Genomic DNA, 16200 nt, shown 5'->3' with positions numbered 1-16200 from the left:
CACCTTTTAAAAATAAATTTAGAGTAGTCAATTATTTTTTTTCCAATTAAGGGGCAATTAAGCGTGGCCAATCCACCTACCCTGCACATCTTTGGGTTGTGGAGGTGAGACCCACGCAGACACGGGGAAAATGTGCAAATTCTACACAGACAGTGATCCGGAGCCATGATCAAACCCAGGTCCTCAGCACTGTGAGGCAACAGTGCTAACCACCGTGCCCTTGTGCTATAACTCCACCTAACCATTGGACACTACAGGCAATTTAGCATGGCTAATCCACCTAACCTGCACGTCTTTGGACCGTGGAAGGAAATTGGAGCACTCAGAGGAAACCTATGTTGGCACGAGAGAAAGTGCAGACTCCCCACAGACGGTCACCCGAGGCTGGAATTGAACCCGGGTCCCTGACGCTGTGAGGCAGCAGTGCTAACCGCTGTGCCACCGTGCCGCTTTCTGACTGATGTTTCCCCAACCCAACTCTTCCTTCTCTCCTCCTTCCTTCCCCCCAACCCCCGGATTGCTCTTTGAGAGAGGTGGCACAGACACCGTGAGCTGATGGTCTCCCCATGGTGTACTGTTCTCTGATTCTAACCATCTGATCTGCATGTTTTAGCTAGTGACCAGATAAGCCACATTGAACTTAAAGATGTGGTGATTTGTCTTCATTTCCATGTAACTTGTGCCTTTAGAAGCATTCTGTGTGCACACCAACTACTCATACATGAATGGGCTTTGATTATGTAAACCTTCTTTCTTTACAAAGGGAGACAGAAAACATTTGACCCTCCTTTGATGACTTTCCTCTGCTTACTACGCTGCCCCCTTCAAACACTCCCACCATGTCTAATGCACATCAGGCAGGAACCCTGTAAGAGGGAGTAACAGTGGTGAACCTACTTTCTGCCAATTGTCGCTTCAATATGCTTGAGTTTAATTACATCATGTTTACAGTCTCTCACTTGTTTATTTTTGGCGGTGAAACCATTTGGCCTGCACTCAATTTCCCGTTGACCGCTGTGCACTGAACTTTCCTTCTGGGAAGTTTGATTTTAACTCTGAATCAGAAAGCTCCTAAATGATTTGAACACTCCCAAGAGCTACCTTGTGAAAAGGATTAAGTGCAGGGGAAGGAGAATGGTATTGCAGTAATGCTTGAGGTGCCCTTTGAACAGTTTTTGTGAAACTAGCAGCTTGCTTCTATGTCTTTAGATGTATCTTTATCTCACTATATATCTGCTGTAAATACTAGGTACGCCACACAATTATAAATGATGTAATTGTTTTCTGCACAAACTTTCATTCTCAGCATTTCTACACATGCCTCACCACATCCCAACCCAATTCACCCCATCCCCCGCATCGCCCACCCTCAGCTTCACCAACCCAATTCACCCCATCCCCCGCATCGCCCAACCTCAGCTTCACCAACCCAATTCACCCCATCCCCCGCATCGCCCAACCTCAGCTTCACCAACCCAATTCACCCCATCCCCCGCATCGCCCAACCTCAGCTTCACCAACCCAATTCACCCCATCCCCCGCATCGCCCAACCTCAGCTTCACCAACCCAATTCACCCAATTCACCCCATCCCCCGCATCGCCCAACCTCAGCTTCAGCAACCCAATTCACCCCATCCCCCGCATCGCCCACCCCCAGCTTCACCAACCCAATTCACCCCATCCCCCGAATCGCCCAACCTCAGCTTCACCAACCCAATTCACCCCATCCCCCGCATAGCCCAACCTCAGCTTCACCAATCCAATTCCCCCCATCCACACAGCCCGACATCACCAACCCACCCAGGTCACACCGACCCAATTCACCCACCCCCCGCACCGCCCAACCACAACTTCACCAACCCAATTCACCCCATCCATTGCACAGCCTACCCCAACCATACCACATCCAACTTTACCCCAGCCTCACCAGAACCTACTTCCACTTCAATCCACCTCCACTCTCCTCCTCCTCCCCCAGTGCATCAAACACAAAATGCTCATCTGAGGTCCCACGCGGCCTCATTCACCAAACCTCCACCAGGTTGATGTCCTATCACACCCCCTCTGCTTCTCTGACTGGCAACCTTGCACATTTCATTTGCTTGCTCTGTTCCACCCAAAGCAGCAAATCACAAGCTAGCATAGGTCAGTTGGGCAGAAAGGCCTGTTTTTGTGCTGTACATGTAGAAATCCGTGAGTTGGTTGGGCACTGCTGTGGTGTCCATTTACTTCTCTGTGAAGCACCTTCTAAATCAGGGCAATATATCTATCTATTGAACCAGTGTCTGTGTGGTAACTGACTCAGTGAACATGTGAAAAGTGCCCTAACTAGTTTACTTTTCATTGTGTGGGGAGAGCCTGCTATTTAATCTCATACTTCATGGAAAACTTCAATGTATTAAGCTGAAACTGAAGTGCTTGTGTCTTTCCCTTTCAGAGTGCCTGGGGATATAGATGAGGTAAATGCGCTCAAACTACAGGTTGACCAGTGGAGGATCCCAGACAATCTTGCTGACCCCCATATACCAGGTAAAAACCTCTATAGCCCTAATGACAATGTGGCCTGGAACAGGCTCAAGGGGCCGAATGGCCTGCTCCTTTTCCTAAAACTTGTAATTTATCTCCGAGTAAAACTAATCCTTTGCAAATGCCCAAATTACTCCGTAAGAGTCATTTCCGTGGAGCCAGAGGGTTAGGTGCCTGTAACTGAGTGAACAGTGACCATATTTTCCAATAAGACACTTTCACTCAGCTTCATGTGTATCCCACTGTTCAATATTTACACGGTGGAATTGTAACCTCTTGTGGTAGCGAAAGGTATTGCATAGCAAATTTTATGCAGGGGTCAGTGGCATACAGGTTTCTCTCTGCACAAACGGTGCCTAACCTGCTGAATGTTTCCAGTATTTTCCGTTGTTTTTTTTTTACACTTTTATACAGTGTTAGCTGTGGCTGAATTGGTCGCACTGGAACCTCTGACACACAAATCAAGCCTGACAGTCTCGTGCGGTATCGAGGGAGTGCTGCACTGTTGGACTTGTGCTTTCAGTTAAGAAGCGAAACCCAGGCTCTGATCCACCAGCTGGAGTGGATGTAAGAGATAACAAGCGGCTGTTTTGAAGAAGAGCAGAGTTGTTGCCCCCAATGTCCCAGCCCACATTCATCCCTCCACTAACGTCACTAAAAATAGATGATCTGGTTGTCAACACATTGCTGTTTGAGAGAGCTTCTTGTGTACAAATTGGCTGCCTTTCCGACATTACAACAGTGACTAGACTTGAAAAGAATTGAATTGGCTGTAAAGGGAAACGCACAATATAAATTCAGGTATTTTTATTGACTACCTGTAGTATTTTACCAATCCAGGGGCTGGTTTAGCACACTGAGCTAAATCACTGGCTTTTAAAGCCATGTGGGCCAGCACACAGTTCAATTCCCGTACCAGCCTCCCCAAACAGGCGGCGGAATGTGGCGACTAGGGGCTTTTCACAGTAACTTCATTGAAGCCTACCCGTGACAATAAGTGATTTTCATTTCATTTTGCTTTTGTCAGTAGTCTGGCACTCGTGTTTCTGGATTAGTTATACAGAAGTCAAGTGCAATTCCTACCAAGGCAGGTAGTAAAATTTCTTTAACAACAAAATTTGGCCTTCTGTGACTTTGGAAGTTTCCAGTTTGTAGCCAAAAGGCTCACTAATGTCATTTCAGTGGAGGAACCCTGCCACTCCTTCCTGATCTGGGAACTCGAGTCCCATGTTGACTCTTTTAAAAACAAATTCCAATTGAGGGGCAATTTAGCTTGGCCAAACCACTTACCCTGCACACCTCTGGGTTGTGGGGGTGAGACCCATGCAGACACTGGAGGGAATGTGCAAACTCCAGACAGACAGTGACCTGGGGCCGGGATTGAACCCAGGTCCTTGGCGCCGTGAGGCAGTAGTGCTGACCACGCCATCGCCCTGCCGCCCTACATGTTGACACACAACACCCGCTATGCAAGAAGGGGGCAGCTGGGGTCGGGCAAATAACTGGAAATAGCCAGTGTCGCCCACATCTGAACAACAAATTAAAGAGAAAGCGTTTTTGAGATGGAGACGGAGAGGGAGAGACAGCAAACTGAATTAAAATGCATATAGTCATTCTGGGAACACTGCAGAAACACATGATGTCCTACTTTGAAAAAATATACTTTTATCCTTCCCAATTGTTCAGAAGGTTATATACACTGGCATAGTGAGGAACAATTGTTGCTCGTTATGCTTTCCCTTAATTGCTCTGTTTTAATAACCTTTGCTCTAAAGTCGCCAGGTATCTTTCTGATACCACCACAAGGTTCAAAGCCAAGTGCTGATCAATAACTCAATACGCCAGTTAGTAAGTTTGAAATCAATACACATTTATTATACACACAGTCAATCACTACTCATGCATAAACTCTACTTGCTAAACTATCACTACTACTAAAAGCCTATACTTAGCTTCGAATGGCCCACCAGGTCAGAGGAACAATGGCCTTTGTCCGGTTCTGGTTCTGTTGGCTTCGATCTGGTACGGAATAGTAGCTAGGAGCGTCTATCTCGTAGCGTGCGTTGATCTGAGGCTTACTTGGTTGATGCAGCTGCTAGGCAGGTCTCTCCTCGTTGAGAGCCAAGGTCAAGAAGAAAGAACTGAACTTGGGGTCGCTATCTTATAGGCCCCAGGGGCTTTGCGCCCTTTTGGGCGGACCCCAGACTTGGTCCCAATTAATTGGACCAGGTCTCAATCGTTCTCATCGATTTTCTCCAATACTGGAGTTGTTCCCTGATCGTTGGGCGGGCCCTAGGTGTTCGTTGGCCTGCCTTTGTTCTAGCTCCCACTGGCGCCGGGGTGTCTGTCTTTGTCCCGATCGTTTCAATGTTTCTGATTGTCCCCGGAGATCGCTCATTACTATGTTAATGGCTATTGGTTTCAGTTCTGTCTGGGTTCTGCAAATCTTAATCCACAGGAAACCTTGCACCTGCTTGTTTTCCCTAGTGCTGTCCAATTTTCCCTGCACTCTTTGCGGGCATCCATTTTGGAATCGGGATGTGGCCACCCCAGGTGGCTACACAGTTTAAAAAACATAGTGATGAAGGAAGAATGTGCCAAGCAGCGGAAATCATAGTTCAGTTCCGTATTTGATTTGAACACGTTGTTGATTTGCCTGATATTTTTGGGATCCTGAGCTGCCCAATGTTTTAATGGGTCCGTGCATTGTGTTCTGCTGTTCCATGTAGGAGGCCAGGGATTGGCCAGCTTCGATCCCATCATCTTTGTTATGATACCCTGTCTTAACAGAAGTCTCAGTGTATATCCGCACATCGGCTGCAGTGGCCTCTGACTGAGATCAGGGGAAACCCTGGTCTCTTGTCGAGTGACCCCTGCTTGATGTGCATGCCAAGCTGAGGGTAAAGTACAGGTGGAGCCCATACGTCACTAACATTTGTATGTCCGGGTTAGTGGCTGACTGCTTCCAGCTATTGTGCTGTACCCCAGCATGAATCAGTCAGTCCCAGTGCTGTGTTCTATCTCAGTGCCACTCAGGAGTTTGGGGGTGGGGGTTGGAGGAAGTATTCCTTTGAAGCTTGGTGTTATCCTGACCTCCAAATTAAGGGCAACATATAAAAAGTTATTTTATAAGTTTGTGTTCTTTTTCTTTTGACTGCCCAATGCCCCAACTTAAAGGTTAGACAACCCGGTGGACGACAGTGGTATTGTCCCCATGAGGGAGCAGTGGGCCCAGAATAACTTGCCCACCCTTGAGCAGTGCCCATGGAATGATATACTATGTTGCACACTGCCGGAAGAGTGAGAAGCCCAGCTTTGGTGTCTGGACTTTGCTAAGACTCGGAACTCATCACGTGAGGAAAATTGTCTGGAACCTATAGCACGTGGCTCCTTCCGATTGGAATCTCGATGCCGGCACAGACAAATGAATCGTCACATGAAAAAGATACTAAACTTAGGACACCAACATTAGAGGGTAGCATGCGACCTGTTGGCTAGATTCAACATTGTTCGTTTACGGTAGAGGATGATGTTCTTTCACAAAAGAATCTGGCAGGACGCTCGAGAAGCTGCCTTTTCTCATTATACCTGTTTGTGTTACTCTGCAGCCTCCCTGCTGAAGCTGTGGTACCGAGAGCTGGAGGAACCCCTGATCCCGCAGAAGTTCTATCCGCAATGTGTGAACAACTACGAGAACCCTGAGGCTGCTGTGGCTGTTGTCGCTTCTCTGCCTGAAATAAACCGCCTTGTTCTTGGTTACCTCATCCACTTTCTGCAGGTAAGCATTAAGGGTTTCTGGGCATTAACCAATGTGTTGGAGATGCATGGCTGGCAACCAGCCGATGGTGTGGTGTGTATCTGGAGAGCTGCACCATTTTGGCCGTCACTCTGGATGGTCCACCATGTTATAGTCTGGATGGGGAACTGTTGGCGATGTAGGAGTTGGGTTAAAAGGGACATTTTCAATTAGTGACAGTAGCACAATGGTAACTTTAATACAGGAATCGGGGACAGCATGGTGGCGCAGTGGTTAGCACTGCTGCCTCACGGCGGCGACGACGACCTGGGTTCGATCCCAGCCCTGAGTCCCTGTCCATGTGGAGTTTATTCTCCCCGTGTCTGCATGAGTCTCACCCCCACAACCAAAAGATGTGCAGAGTAGGTGGATTGGCCACACTAAATTGCTCCTTAATTGGGGGGGTGAAAAAGAATTGGGTGCTTTAAAAAAACATTTTTAAATACGGGAATTGGATACAGATACAATGAGCCTGCACAAACATGATGGGCTGAGTGGCCTCCTCTGTTGGGGGTTTCTAAGTGCAGTCCCATCCACCCAGGAATAATGTTGCGTTTCAAACTTTTCATTGATCTGCTTTTGAAATTGATGTAAGTATTTGAAGTGACTTTTTAAAATAATTTTTTTCACAGGATGTAGGTGTCAGTAGGTAGGCCAGCAGTTATTGTCCATCCCTAATTGCCCTTGGGAAGGTGGTGGTGAGCTGCCTTCTTGAACCGCTGCAGTCCATGTGGTGTAGGTACACCCACAGTGCTGTTAGGAAAGGAATTCCAGGATATTGACTCCTCGACAGCGCAGAAACGGCAACATATTTCCAAGTCAGGACGGTGTGAGGCCTGGAGGGGAACTTGCGAATTGGCGAAAACAACAGTAGCAATAGTAACTTTCAAAAGAGAATTGGGTAAATCGTTGAAGGGAAAATATTTACGTAACTATGGGAAAAGAGCAGGGGAGTCTGATTAACGCAAAAGCAGTTCAGATGCAGCAGAGGAAAAATAGGCTGAATGGCCTCTCCCTGTGCTGCAACATTCTTGTGATGCTCTGATTTTGCAAGTGAGATTGAGAGGTTACTGTGAACTGTAAGCCGGAAGACAAAACCTGCACGCGCGCACATAGATGAAACGAGCGATTGGACAGAACAATGACAAATGCGAACATACAACTTGTACAATTATCGTTCTGCCTCTCGAGCTTGCTCTGCCACTTGATAAAATCGTGGCGGATCCGATTGTGGCCTCTCCTTTCCTGCCTACCCCCTAAACATGTTAACTCTCTTGTCAAGTAATTTGGACGCAAGGATGGCAAATGGAAATATAGAGGCAACATGTAGATGAGTAAATACATTTCAATCTGGATAAATAACTCATTAACAGCTCATGTTACAGATTATCAAAACATGATCAAAAAAGCTTAATCACAAGGGCTATAAAAGCAAGGAGTGCTACCCTGACCGTAAAGAGCACTAAATTCAGTTTTGGGTGCCTGACTCAAAAGGATATAGATATGGCTGGCAGAATGTGTAGTGTGAACTCCGTTGAATGGTGCTTTGGATGACGTGCGTGTGTTCTAATTAGAAATAAGTCGAGACTGAGTTAATGTGGGTTAATTTCCTCAGAATTGAACAGATCACAGTGTGACCCGATTAAGGTGCAATTTTTGACGGGATGATTGGGGGGCATCATGGACAGAAGATTGGCTGGCGCATAGTGTAGGCATAAACGGGTCATTTTCTGTTTGGCAGGAAGTAACAAGTGGCATGTCGTAGGGATCAGTGCTGGGACCAGAACCATTTGCAATTTATATAAATGACTTGGATTAAGGGATGGTTGCAGAATTTGCTGATGACATGAAGATAGTAAATTCTGAAGAGGATGCATTGGAAGCAGTTCAGAGAAGATTTACCGGACTAATACAAGGAATGGGGTGGCTTGTCTTATGAGGGAAGGTTGGACAGGCTAGGCATTTATCCACCGGAGTTTAAAGAGTAAGAGGCGACTTGATTGAAGCATACAAGATCCTGAGGGGTCTTGACATGGGGTGGACATGGGGATGATGATGTCTCCTCTTGTGGGAGAATCTAGAGCATGGGGGATCACTGTTTAAAAATAAGGGATTTCCCAGCGATGAGGCAATTTCTTTTTCACTTTAGAGGGTCATGAATCTTTGGATCTCTTCCTGAAAAGGCGGTGGAAACAGAGTCTTTGAGTATTTTAAGACACAGGTGAATAGATTCTTGGTAAGCAGGTGGGTGGTAGGTTATCGGGGTTGGCGTGACACAGATTTACAGTTACTATCAGATCAGCCACGGTTAAATGTTGTAACAGACTCGAGGGGCTGAATGGCCTACTCCTGCTCCTTGTTTGTATCACGTAACCTGTGGTAGGAGACTCTGGAATAAAGAGGCATGATCTTAGAGTTTCAGCTCAACAGGTTTAAGGCTCCGGAAGAAACATTTTCCTCGGAGGACCATATGTTCGGGAATTTCAACGGGAGATAGATCCTTGGGAAGTAAAGCTAGTGAGCGACATTGAGTGAGGACAGTGTTTTGGAATCGAAGCAAATTCCACTGCAGAAACCCGTCGAGGCTCCTTCGACAGCACCTTTCAAACCGTAACCACTACGACCTAGGAAGACATGGGGAGTAGAACACCAGCACTTGCAAGTTCCTCCAAGCCACACACCATCCTGACTTGGAACTGTATCCCTGTTCCTTCACTGCTGTTGGGTTAAAATCCTGGAACTCCCTTCATAACAGCACTGTGGGTGTACCTACACCATCCAGACTGTAGCTGCTCAAGAAGCTAGATCATCACCACCTTCTCGAGGGCAGTTGGGATGGGAACAAATGCTGCCCTTATTGGTGATGCCCACATGTCATGAATTGATTTTTAAAAAGCTGGCACAATCAGATGGCCTGCCTAACCAAAGGTGTTTTATTGAGCCAGGTGTTCGCCAGCTTATCACCTAAATCAAACTCAATGTGATTGTAAAACCGCATGTCTCTTCTTCCCCCCCCCCCCGGCAACCTTTACTCCTTTACCCTCGCAAAAAAAGTTGAAATTTAGCTGAAACGGCAGCACGGTAGCATGGTGGTTAGCATAAATGCTTCACAGCTCCAGGGTCCCAGGTTCGATTCCCGGCTGGGTCACTGTCTGCACGTCCTCCCTGTGTGTGCGTGGGTTTCCTCCGGGTGCTCCGGTTTCCTCCCACAGTCCAAAGATGTGCAGGTTAGGTGGATTGGCCATGCTAAATTGCCCGTAGTGTCCTTAAAAAAAAAAAAGTAAAGTTAAGGGGGGGTTGTTGGGTTACGGGTATAGGGTGGATACGTGGGTTTGAGTAGGATGATCATTGCTTGGCACAACATCGAGGGCCGAATGGCCTGTTCTGTGCTGTACTGTTTTATGTTCTATGTTAACATTGAACGATGTTTAATAAGTCCTTTTATTCTTTAAATAGATTTTTGCACAGCCGATTAACGTGAGCAAAACCAAGATGGACGTCAACAACCTCGCCATGGTGATGGCCCCAAACTGCCTGCGCTGCCAATCGGACGACCCGCGCGTTATCTTTGAGAATACACGGAAGGAGATGTCCTTCATTCGCTTGCTAATTGTGCATCTAGACACGAGCTTCATCAAAGGTGACCTGTGAGAGGTCACGGGATACGGACGCTGGCCCACCCGGCAGGGCCAAGCCTATCTCTTCCCGCAACCCTTTTGTGTGTCTGTGCTCGGTTATTCCTCCCTTCTTCAGTGGCTGGACAATCATTTGTCGACATAAATATTGCCTCAAGGGCAGCACGGCGGCGCAGTGGTTAGCATTGCTGCCTCACGATGCCGAAGTCCCAGGTTCAATCCCGGCCCCTGGTCACTGTCCGTGTGGAGTTCGCACATTCTCCCCGTGTCGGTGTGGGTTTTGCCCCCACAACCCAAAGATATGCAGAGTAGGTGGATTGGCCACGCTAACGCGCCCCTTAATTTGGAAAAAAAATGAATTGAGTACTCTAAATTTTAAAAATAAATAAATATTGCCTCAAACTGGTACCTGGAACAATCGTGGCTCAGAGCCACCCATTAGTGCTGCTACATCCAAGTTTACATTTCCCTGGAAAGCAGGTGGGAATCGAGGGAGATTCTGGGGGCTGAAGCACTTACTGTGTCTGAGGTGTTGCGCGTGAGGTTTATTCTCCAAAAAAAAATCTTTAGCCAATAATGTTAGCTCAAGGTTATTTGACCTGTGTGTAATTTTCTTTTTTGCGCTGGCCAGAGTTTAAAAAGGTGCCTCATGATGGGAGATATTCAAACCATCACTTGGATCAGATTACGATGATCCCCATCCCCAGCCCTAAATAATGCTGCCACTAGAAAATATCAAGCTACTTAAATCCCCAAAAGAATGGAGGCAGAAACCCCATTTGCAGCTTTGGGGCCGGGGGGGGGGGGGGGGGGGGGGGGGGGGGGGGGGGGGGGGGGCTGTTAGCTTACGCAGCAATACTCCCAGTCTTCACATGACTGAGCCTTGTAAGCATGAGGGGAACTGGGAGTGGCTGTACATGTGTGACTTTTATTCTGTTTTGTGAGAAAGAAAACCCAGTGCTTTAAATAGGGATTTGAAAAAGGTGTACGTGTGTCTTTTTATACAAAAAAAAGTTTGCTTGTTTTTAAAAAAAAAGAAGAAAATACTTGTACCTTCCCATAACCCAGACTAACACTAAGCTTTCACTCTGTGTGCTTACTCTGCCTTCACTGGAGGGAAACATAGAAACACTATTATTAATATGTGTAGCCAACGTTTTAAGTGTCGTGGTCACTGATAAAAGGGTTGAGTGACAGAATGTTTCAGTTAAATTTATCCCGGGATGACTTGTGTCCTCCATAAACGCAATCCTCAAACAAAATCCAAATCTTGCTTTTCCAATGGTGCATGTAAGATGGCATGATTAATGTGTGTATTTATTTTTATATACATGTCTGTGCGTACTTTCTGTCATTTGTTTTTATTATGTCCGTTTGGCTCCATTCTCGGAATTCCCTATGCGGCAGGTTGTTGTGCTTTTCGCCTGGTGCAAACTCTCCCTTCACTTTTCATACCCTCCAAATTCAGGGGTTGGCAGCTTTTCACGGTAAACTAAGAAGTGGCGCTTGTATTCCGCAGTACATGGTGCCAACACTGTAAAAATGGCATCTGTGAAATGCCCTTTGTTTGATGACCCAGGCGCTGATAATGTGACGCCAAGCAGAGCGTGTACATATCTTTTTAAAGCTAGATGGTCCTGTTTAGCATTTCTGCCCAAGGAGCGAAGTTTGGAGTCCTCATCCTCGAGGCTAATTATTTTAGTTCACGCTGGAGTCTTGCAGGAAATACATGAACAGCCTCATCTCTGGTTGCCAGCACATTGATTAAATTCTCCATTTATAAAAGTCAGCCCCGTAGGAGTCTTCAACAATGTGATTACCGTTCCTGGGTTGAGAGCTTTAGTAAAATAAGCAATTTAGGAAATGCAAATTTTTTTTTGAGGCTTGCAAAGCCCCATTTGTGGCAATAAGATTGGATCCAATAATTGACGAAGTCACAAGCATAAGCCCAATAAATTTGGATGTTTGCTTCACATTCATTTAGCAATTGACCAGCAAGCAATTCAGTATGAACAAGAAACTGTATCAATCACATTAACTGGGATGAGGTTGTTGTTTGATCCATTGATTTTATTTTTTATAATAAGAAGCATTGTTAAGTTTTAGCGTCACATGACTTTGAGGAGGGCTGATTTTTCTGGCATTTATTTGAAGCGTTTGCCCCCTCATACGTGTCCAAGGCCTGGGCTGCGAAGTTCGGGTGATCCAGTTAATGGCCTGTCCCATAGACATCCAACGTGATCGGGTCTCCAGGAACTGCTAATGGTTTGTAGATGGGATTGCACTAATTTTAGTGCTTGTTTTCCCTCTCTCCCTCCCTCTCTTCTGATAGCTGCCGAACTAACTTTGTTTTATATACACGTACCTGTGAGGTGATTATTGTGAGGAAGGAACGTTGTATTGACTTCAAATAGCAGTGCTGCCATCTCCAAGGAAGAATTTATTTACTCAAGTCAGAACAGATCGGAGTTTCTACTTCTGGCTCTAGACTTCCTTTTGCAGACTTTAAAAACAAAACGCAAAGCTCTTGTGAGCTTGTGTTGAGGATGATATTTTATACCTAATTTCAACTGTGGCTGGCATACAGCACCAACTTTACATGAAGTAGCTGTGTTCGGTCTCAAACAGGGTGGAATAAGCTGCTTTGCTGCAAGTTTTCAGAAAGGACAAATCAAATCGGAACTCTCCACTCAGCGTTGAGTGTATATTACTACTTGTCTGCAATATAACTGCGCAGGTTTACTTGACGGTGGCTTCCTGTTTTCTTGGTTGTGGCTCATCACTTGACAACTGTCCTTCTTTATTTTTAGAAAGTAGTTTATTCAGGCTGAATCGTGAATGTCCATGTCTTGTTGATAAGTGCCTAACCCTAAGTTATGTTGCAGGGTTGGAAATGTTCATGAGGTTGCAATTGTTTCTTTTTAATTCCAAGTCGAAGGCATAAGGCACAAAATGAGAAAATTAAAATGAGGTCTGATTTAACAATTTCTGTAATTGCATGGAAGATTTGAATCATCTTCAGGGAACACAGTTGCTTTCCTTTGTACGATTAAGATAGGTGACGTTATCTTCATTGTAGCTCACTGTATCCTAATAAGTCATACTTTCCTAACGGATATATTTTAGTCCGGAGGCTGATGCAGTAAGACACCATTTTTATCATTGGTCCTGTTTAAGAATGAGCTTGGATTACTTTTACTGAGGTTACAAATCAACTGTGTTACAAATTCAAGAAAGCTAAATTTCAAACAATCACAACAGTTATGTGACACAATGGTTAGCACTGCTGCATCGCAGCGCCAGGGACCCAGGTTCAATTCTGACCTTGGGTGACTGTGTTGAGTTTGTACGTTCTCCCCATGTCTGCGTGGGTTTCCTCTGGGTGCTCTGGTTTCCACTCACGACCCAAAGACGGGCAGAATTGGTGGATTGGCCGTGCCAAATTGCCCCTTAGTGTCCAAAGATGCGCAGGTTAGATGAGGCGCTCTTTCAGGGGGCTGGCGCAGACTGGATGGGCCAAATGGCCTCTCTGCACTGTCGGTGTTCTGTGGGTCTAATTATTGTGATATTCTTGTATTTGTCCTGATGGGTGCAAGACAATAAGCTTCGGCAATCTCTCTTCGGCAATATTAGAGTTCTGTATTACTAAGCGACTATCGTTGCAAATATTTATTTAGTTATTTAAGAGTTGCCTGTTCCTCTTTGCTGTTTGATGTGAAAAATCATAGAATCCCTACAGTGCAGAAGGAGACCATTCAGTCCATTGGGTCTGCACTGACCCTTGAATGAGCACTCTACCTATTTACACATCCCCCGCCCTAAGTCCGTAACCCCACCTAACCTGCAGATCCCTGGGGCAATTTATCATGGACAATCCACCTAACCCGCACATCTTTGGACTGTGGGAGGAAACCAGAGCACCCGGAGGAAACTCACGCACACACGGGGAGAACGTGCAGACTCCACACAGTCACCCAAGGCCATAATTGAACCTGGCGCTGTGAGGCAGCAGTGCTAGCCACTGTACAGAAATATCAGGGGACACCTTGGGCCTTGACATTCAGGTGGAAGGATGTCCTTCATGGGTATGCCCGACTGACTGGGCCTGTGCCTTTACAGAAAAATCAATAAGTGATAACACTGCTACAGCTTTAATTAAATAATTTCTTGTCCCTTCTCCCACCCACCAATCGAATCTCTCCGGGAGCCTCCCAAACTAAATGTTTAATGAGTGATCTTTCTTTCGCCTGCGTAATTTTAATAGTTCGCACCCCTTTTCCCTCCCACATTCTCGTTATTGCCAAGGCTGATCAATTAATGGCCGTCTCTGCGGCAGAGTCTAGCCAGTGTGAGTCTGTGTTTCCCAAGATGTCCTATTTTTGTAAACAAAATATAAAAGATAGATTTTCCAAATGGATATCTTTCTGCATTGCAGCTTGCTTTATTTATGTATTCCTCTTAAGTTTATATTTCTGCTATATAACTGTACAAAATATATTTTAAAACTGTTCTACATTTAAAGGAGTGCGTGCTCTAACCTTCAGTAACTGGTGCTGTGGACACAAAGGATCTGTTATCTGCAAGGACAGGCCTCTGTATAACTTTATATACTGTTAAACAACCATAATTATCACAGAGATACAGCCAATTCTTCTGGCAGGTTAGCTTTTTTTGACCTTGCGCCTGTTCTAACGGAAGGTATTTTACCTCCTCCTCTTTCTCGCCTACACGGTCACCACCGCTACCCACGTTCCCCCATTACTTGAGACCCTTTCCCATCTGGGAAAATAGGAACATTGCAAGTTTCAGGGAATTGGTGCTTTCAGGGGAGAAGGTGGGTAAAAGCTTTACAGATACCCTTTTGAAGTGGCTCATTGCATCATTCGTGAGAACTAAACCAATCCTGTGAATGTGTAGGACCACATTGATTGGGGAGAGGGGGGGAGAATATTAGTACAGTGCATCTTCCTGATTGCAATAGCATTTCATGTTCTTTATGCTGCTACCTGCATCCTGAGAAAGACATTGAGGGCGATTTTGACCAACACGCTGGATGGGATGTCCATGGGATCCCTGTTTTACACCCCACTGATTGCAGGAAGTTTATCCCACCCCATCAGACAGGGAACTGAAGGCTCTGGGTGCAGTGTTGGTCGTGCATAACACTTACCCAAGTTTAGTCTCTATTTGAAGTAATATTGGGTGTAAAATTCAGGTTTCTGTCTGATCCCATGGATTTTCCACCTGGCAGATGGATTAAAATTCCCCCTTTTGTGTTGCTGAATAAATACCCCATTTCTTATGTAAGGGTGTTCAATTCTGCGGCAGTTAATTAAATTGACGGTAATTTGCATTGTTGTTTTAGTGGGCCCTCACACACCATCCGACACAGTACCTGGTACTACACTAGCTGAAGTTTTGTAAATATAGCTTTTTTGGTATTTCTGTATATTGACGATAAACACAAAGGGTTCTTGCTGATAACAATGGCTTCCCCCAAAATTGAAACCGGGAAGAAAGTGACCGGAGACAAACAGATGATTTCCGTAACAATAGAGTAAAATAAACCTCAGAATATCCAGGTGGTGGGAATACATAGCCATTGTAGCTTAAAAGCATCATCATTTATTCATTTCCCCTATCAGGTATTTACTTAAATAACAATTGTACAGTTTGAAAAGGGGTTAAACGTGGTTTGGAAATATTAAACTCCAGGTGGAATTAACTTTCTAAATAAGTAGACTGGGGAAGGGGTTTGACTGTGTGTGTGTGTGTTGAATGGGGACTGTCTTATTAAAAGCAAAACCAAATATGTAACCACTTTTTTTTGTACATTGTGGCATTTGAAATATGCATTAGCATTATTGTGTAAAACTGCATTGTAAACTTTCCTGTAAACATGGCTGTTTGTGTTTTTTTTATGGTTTTCTTTGCACTTAGCTGCTCCTTTTGTGTTGTGATATGTTAATGCTTTTTGACAGGTTGTATAAAAGCAGAATTTCTTTTTGTGTACACTGGATGTTTCTTTGCGCAGGAAAAGTGTAAATAAAGGCTGCAGGATTCTGACTTTATGAGGTCTCAAGTGTGTGTGTAACGTTTACTGTTGGGCATCTACTTTCACAAAGGGAAGTCTGTGTACAGAATCCCATAAACAAACATAACTTCTTGTTGTGCTAATGCAAGCAATTTTATTTCTGCCAAGTCCCCAGTGTAGTATTTCCATACCTCTGGCTGTTCCAAGA

The 16200-nt window shown here is 45.3% G+C and overlaps 1 protein-coding gene across 10 annotated transcripts in view; it reads left to right on the top strand.

Moving 5' to 3' along the window:
* The window catches only part of LOC119969682 (rho GTPase-activating protein 39-like), a 246893-nt gene extending 236140 nt beyond the window's left edge, over positions 1-10753 (top strand). For all 10 annotated transcript variants that reach the window (XM_038803653.1, XM_038803652.1, XM_038803658.1 and 7 more), the window contains 3 exons: positions 2439-2530; positions 6136-6305; positions 9780-10753. In XM_038803653.1, coding sequence (XP_038659581.1) covers positions 2439-2530; positions 6136-6305; positions 9780-9974 — 457 coding nt within the window. In that variant the 3' untranslated portion in view covers positions 9975-10753. The remainder of the gene's footprint in view (positions 1-2438; positions 2531-6135; positions 6306-9779) is intronic.
* The last annotated feature ends 5447 nt before the right edge of the window (positions 10754-16200 follow it).

This window comes from Scyliorhinus canicula, chromosome 7 (genome assembly GCF_902713615.1).
Source record: "Scyliorhinus canicula chromosome 7, sScyCan1.1, whole genome shotgun sequence".
Classification (NCBI taxonomy): domain Eukaryota; kingdom Metazoa; phylum Chordata; class Chondrichthyes; order Carcharhiniformes; family Scyliorhinidae; genus Scyliorhinus; species Scyliorhinus canicula.
This window is presented reverse-complemented; position numbering and strand designations above follow the sequence as displayed.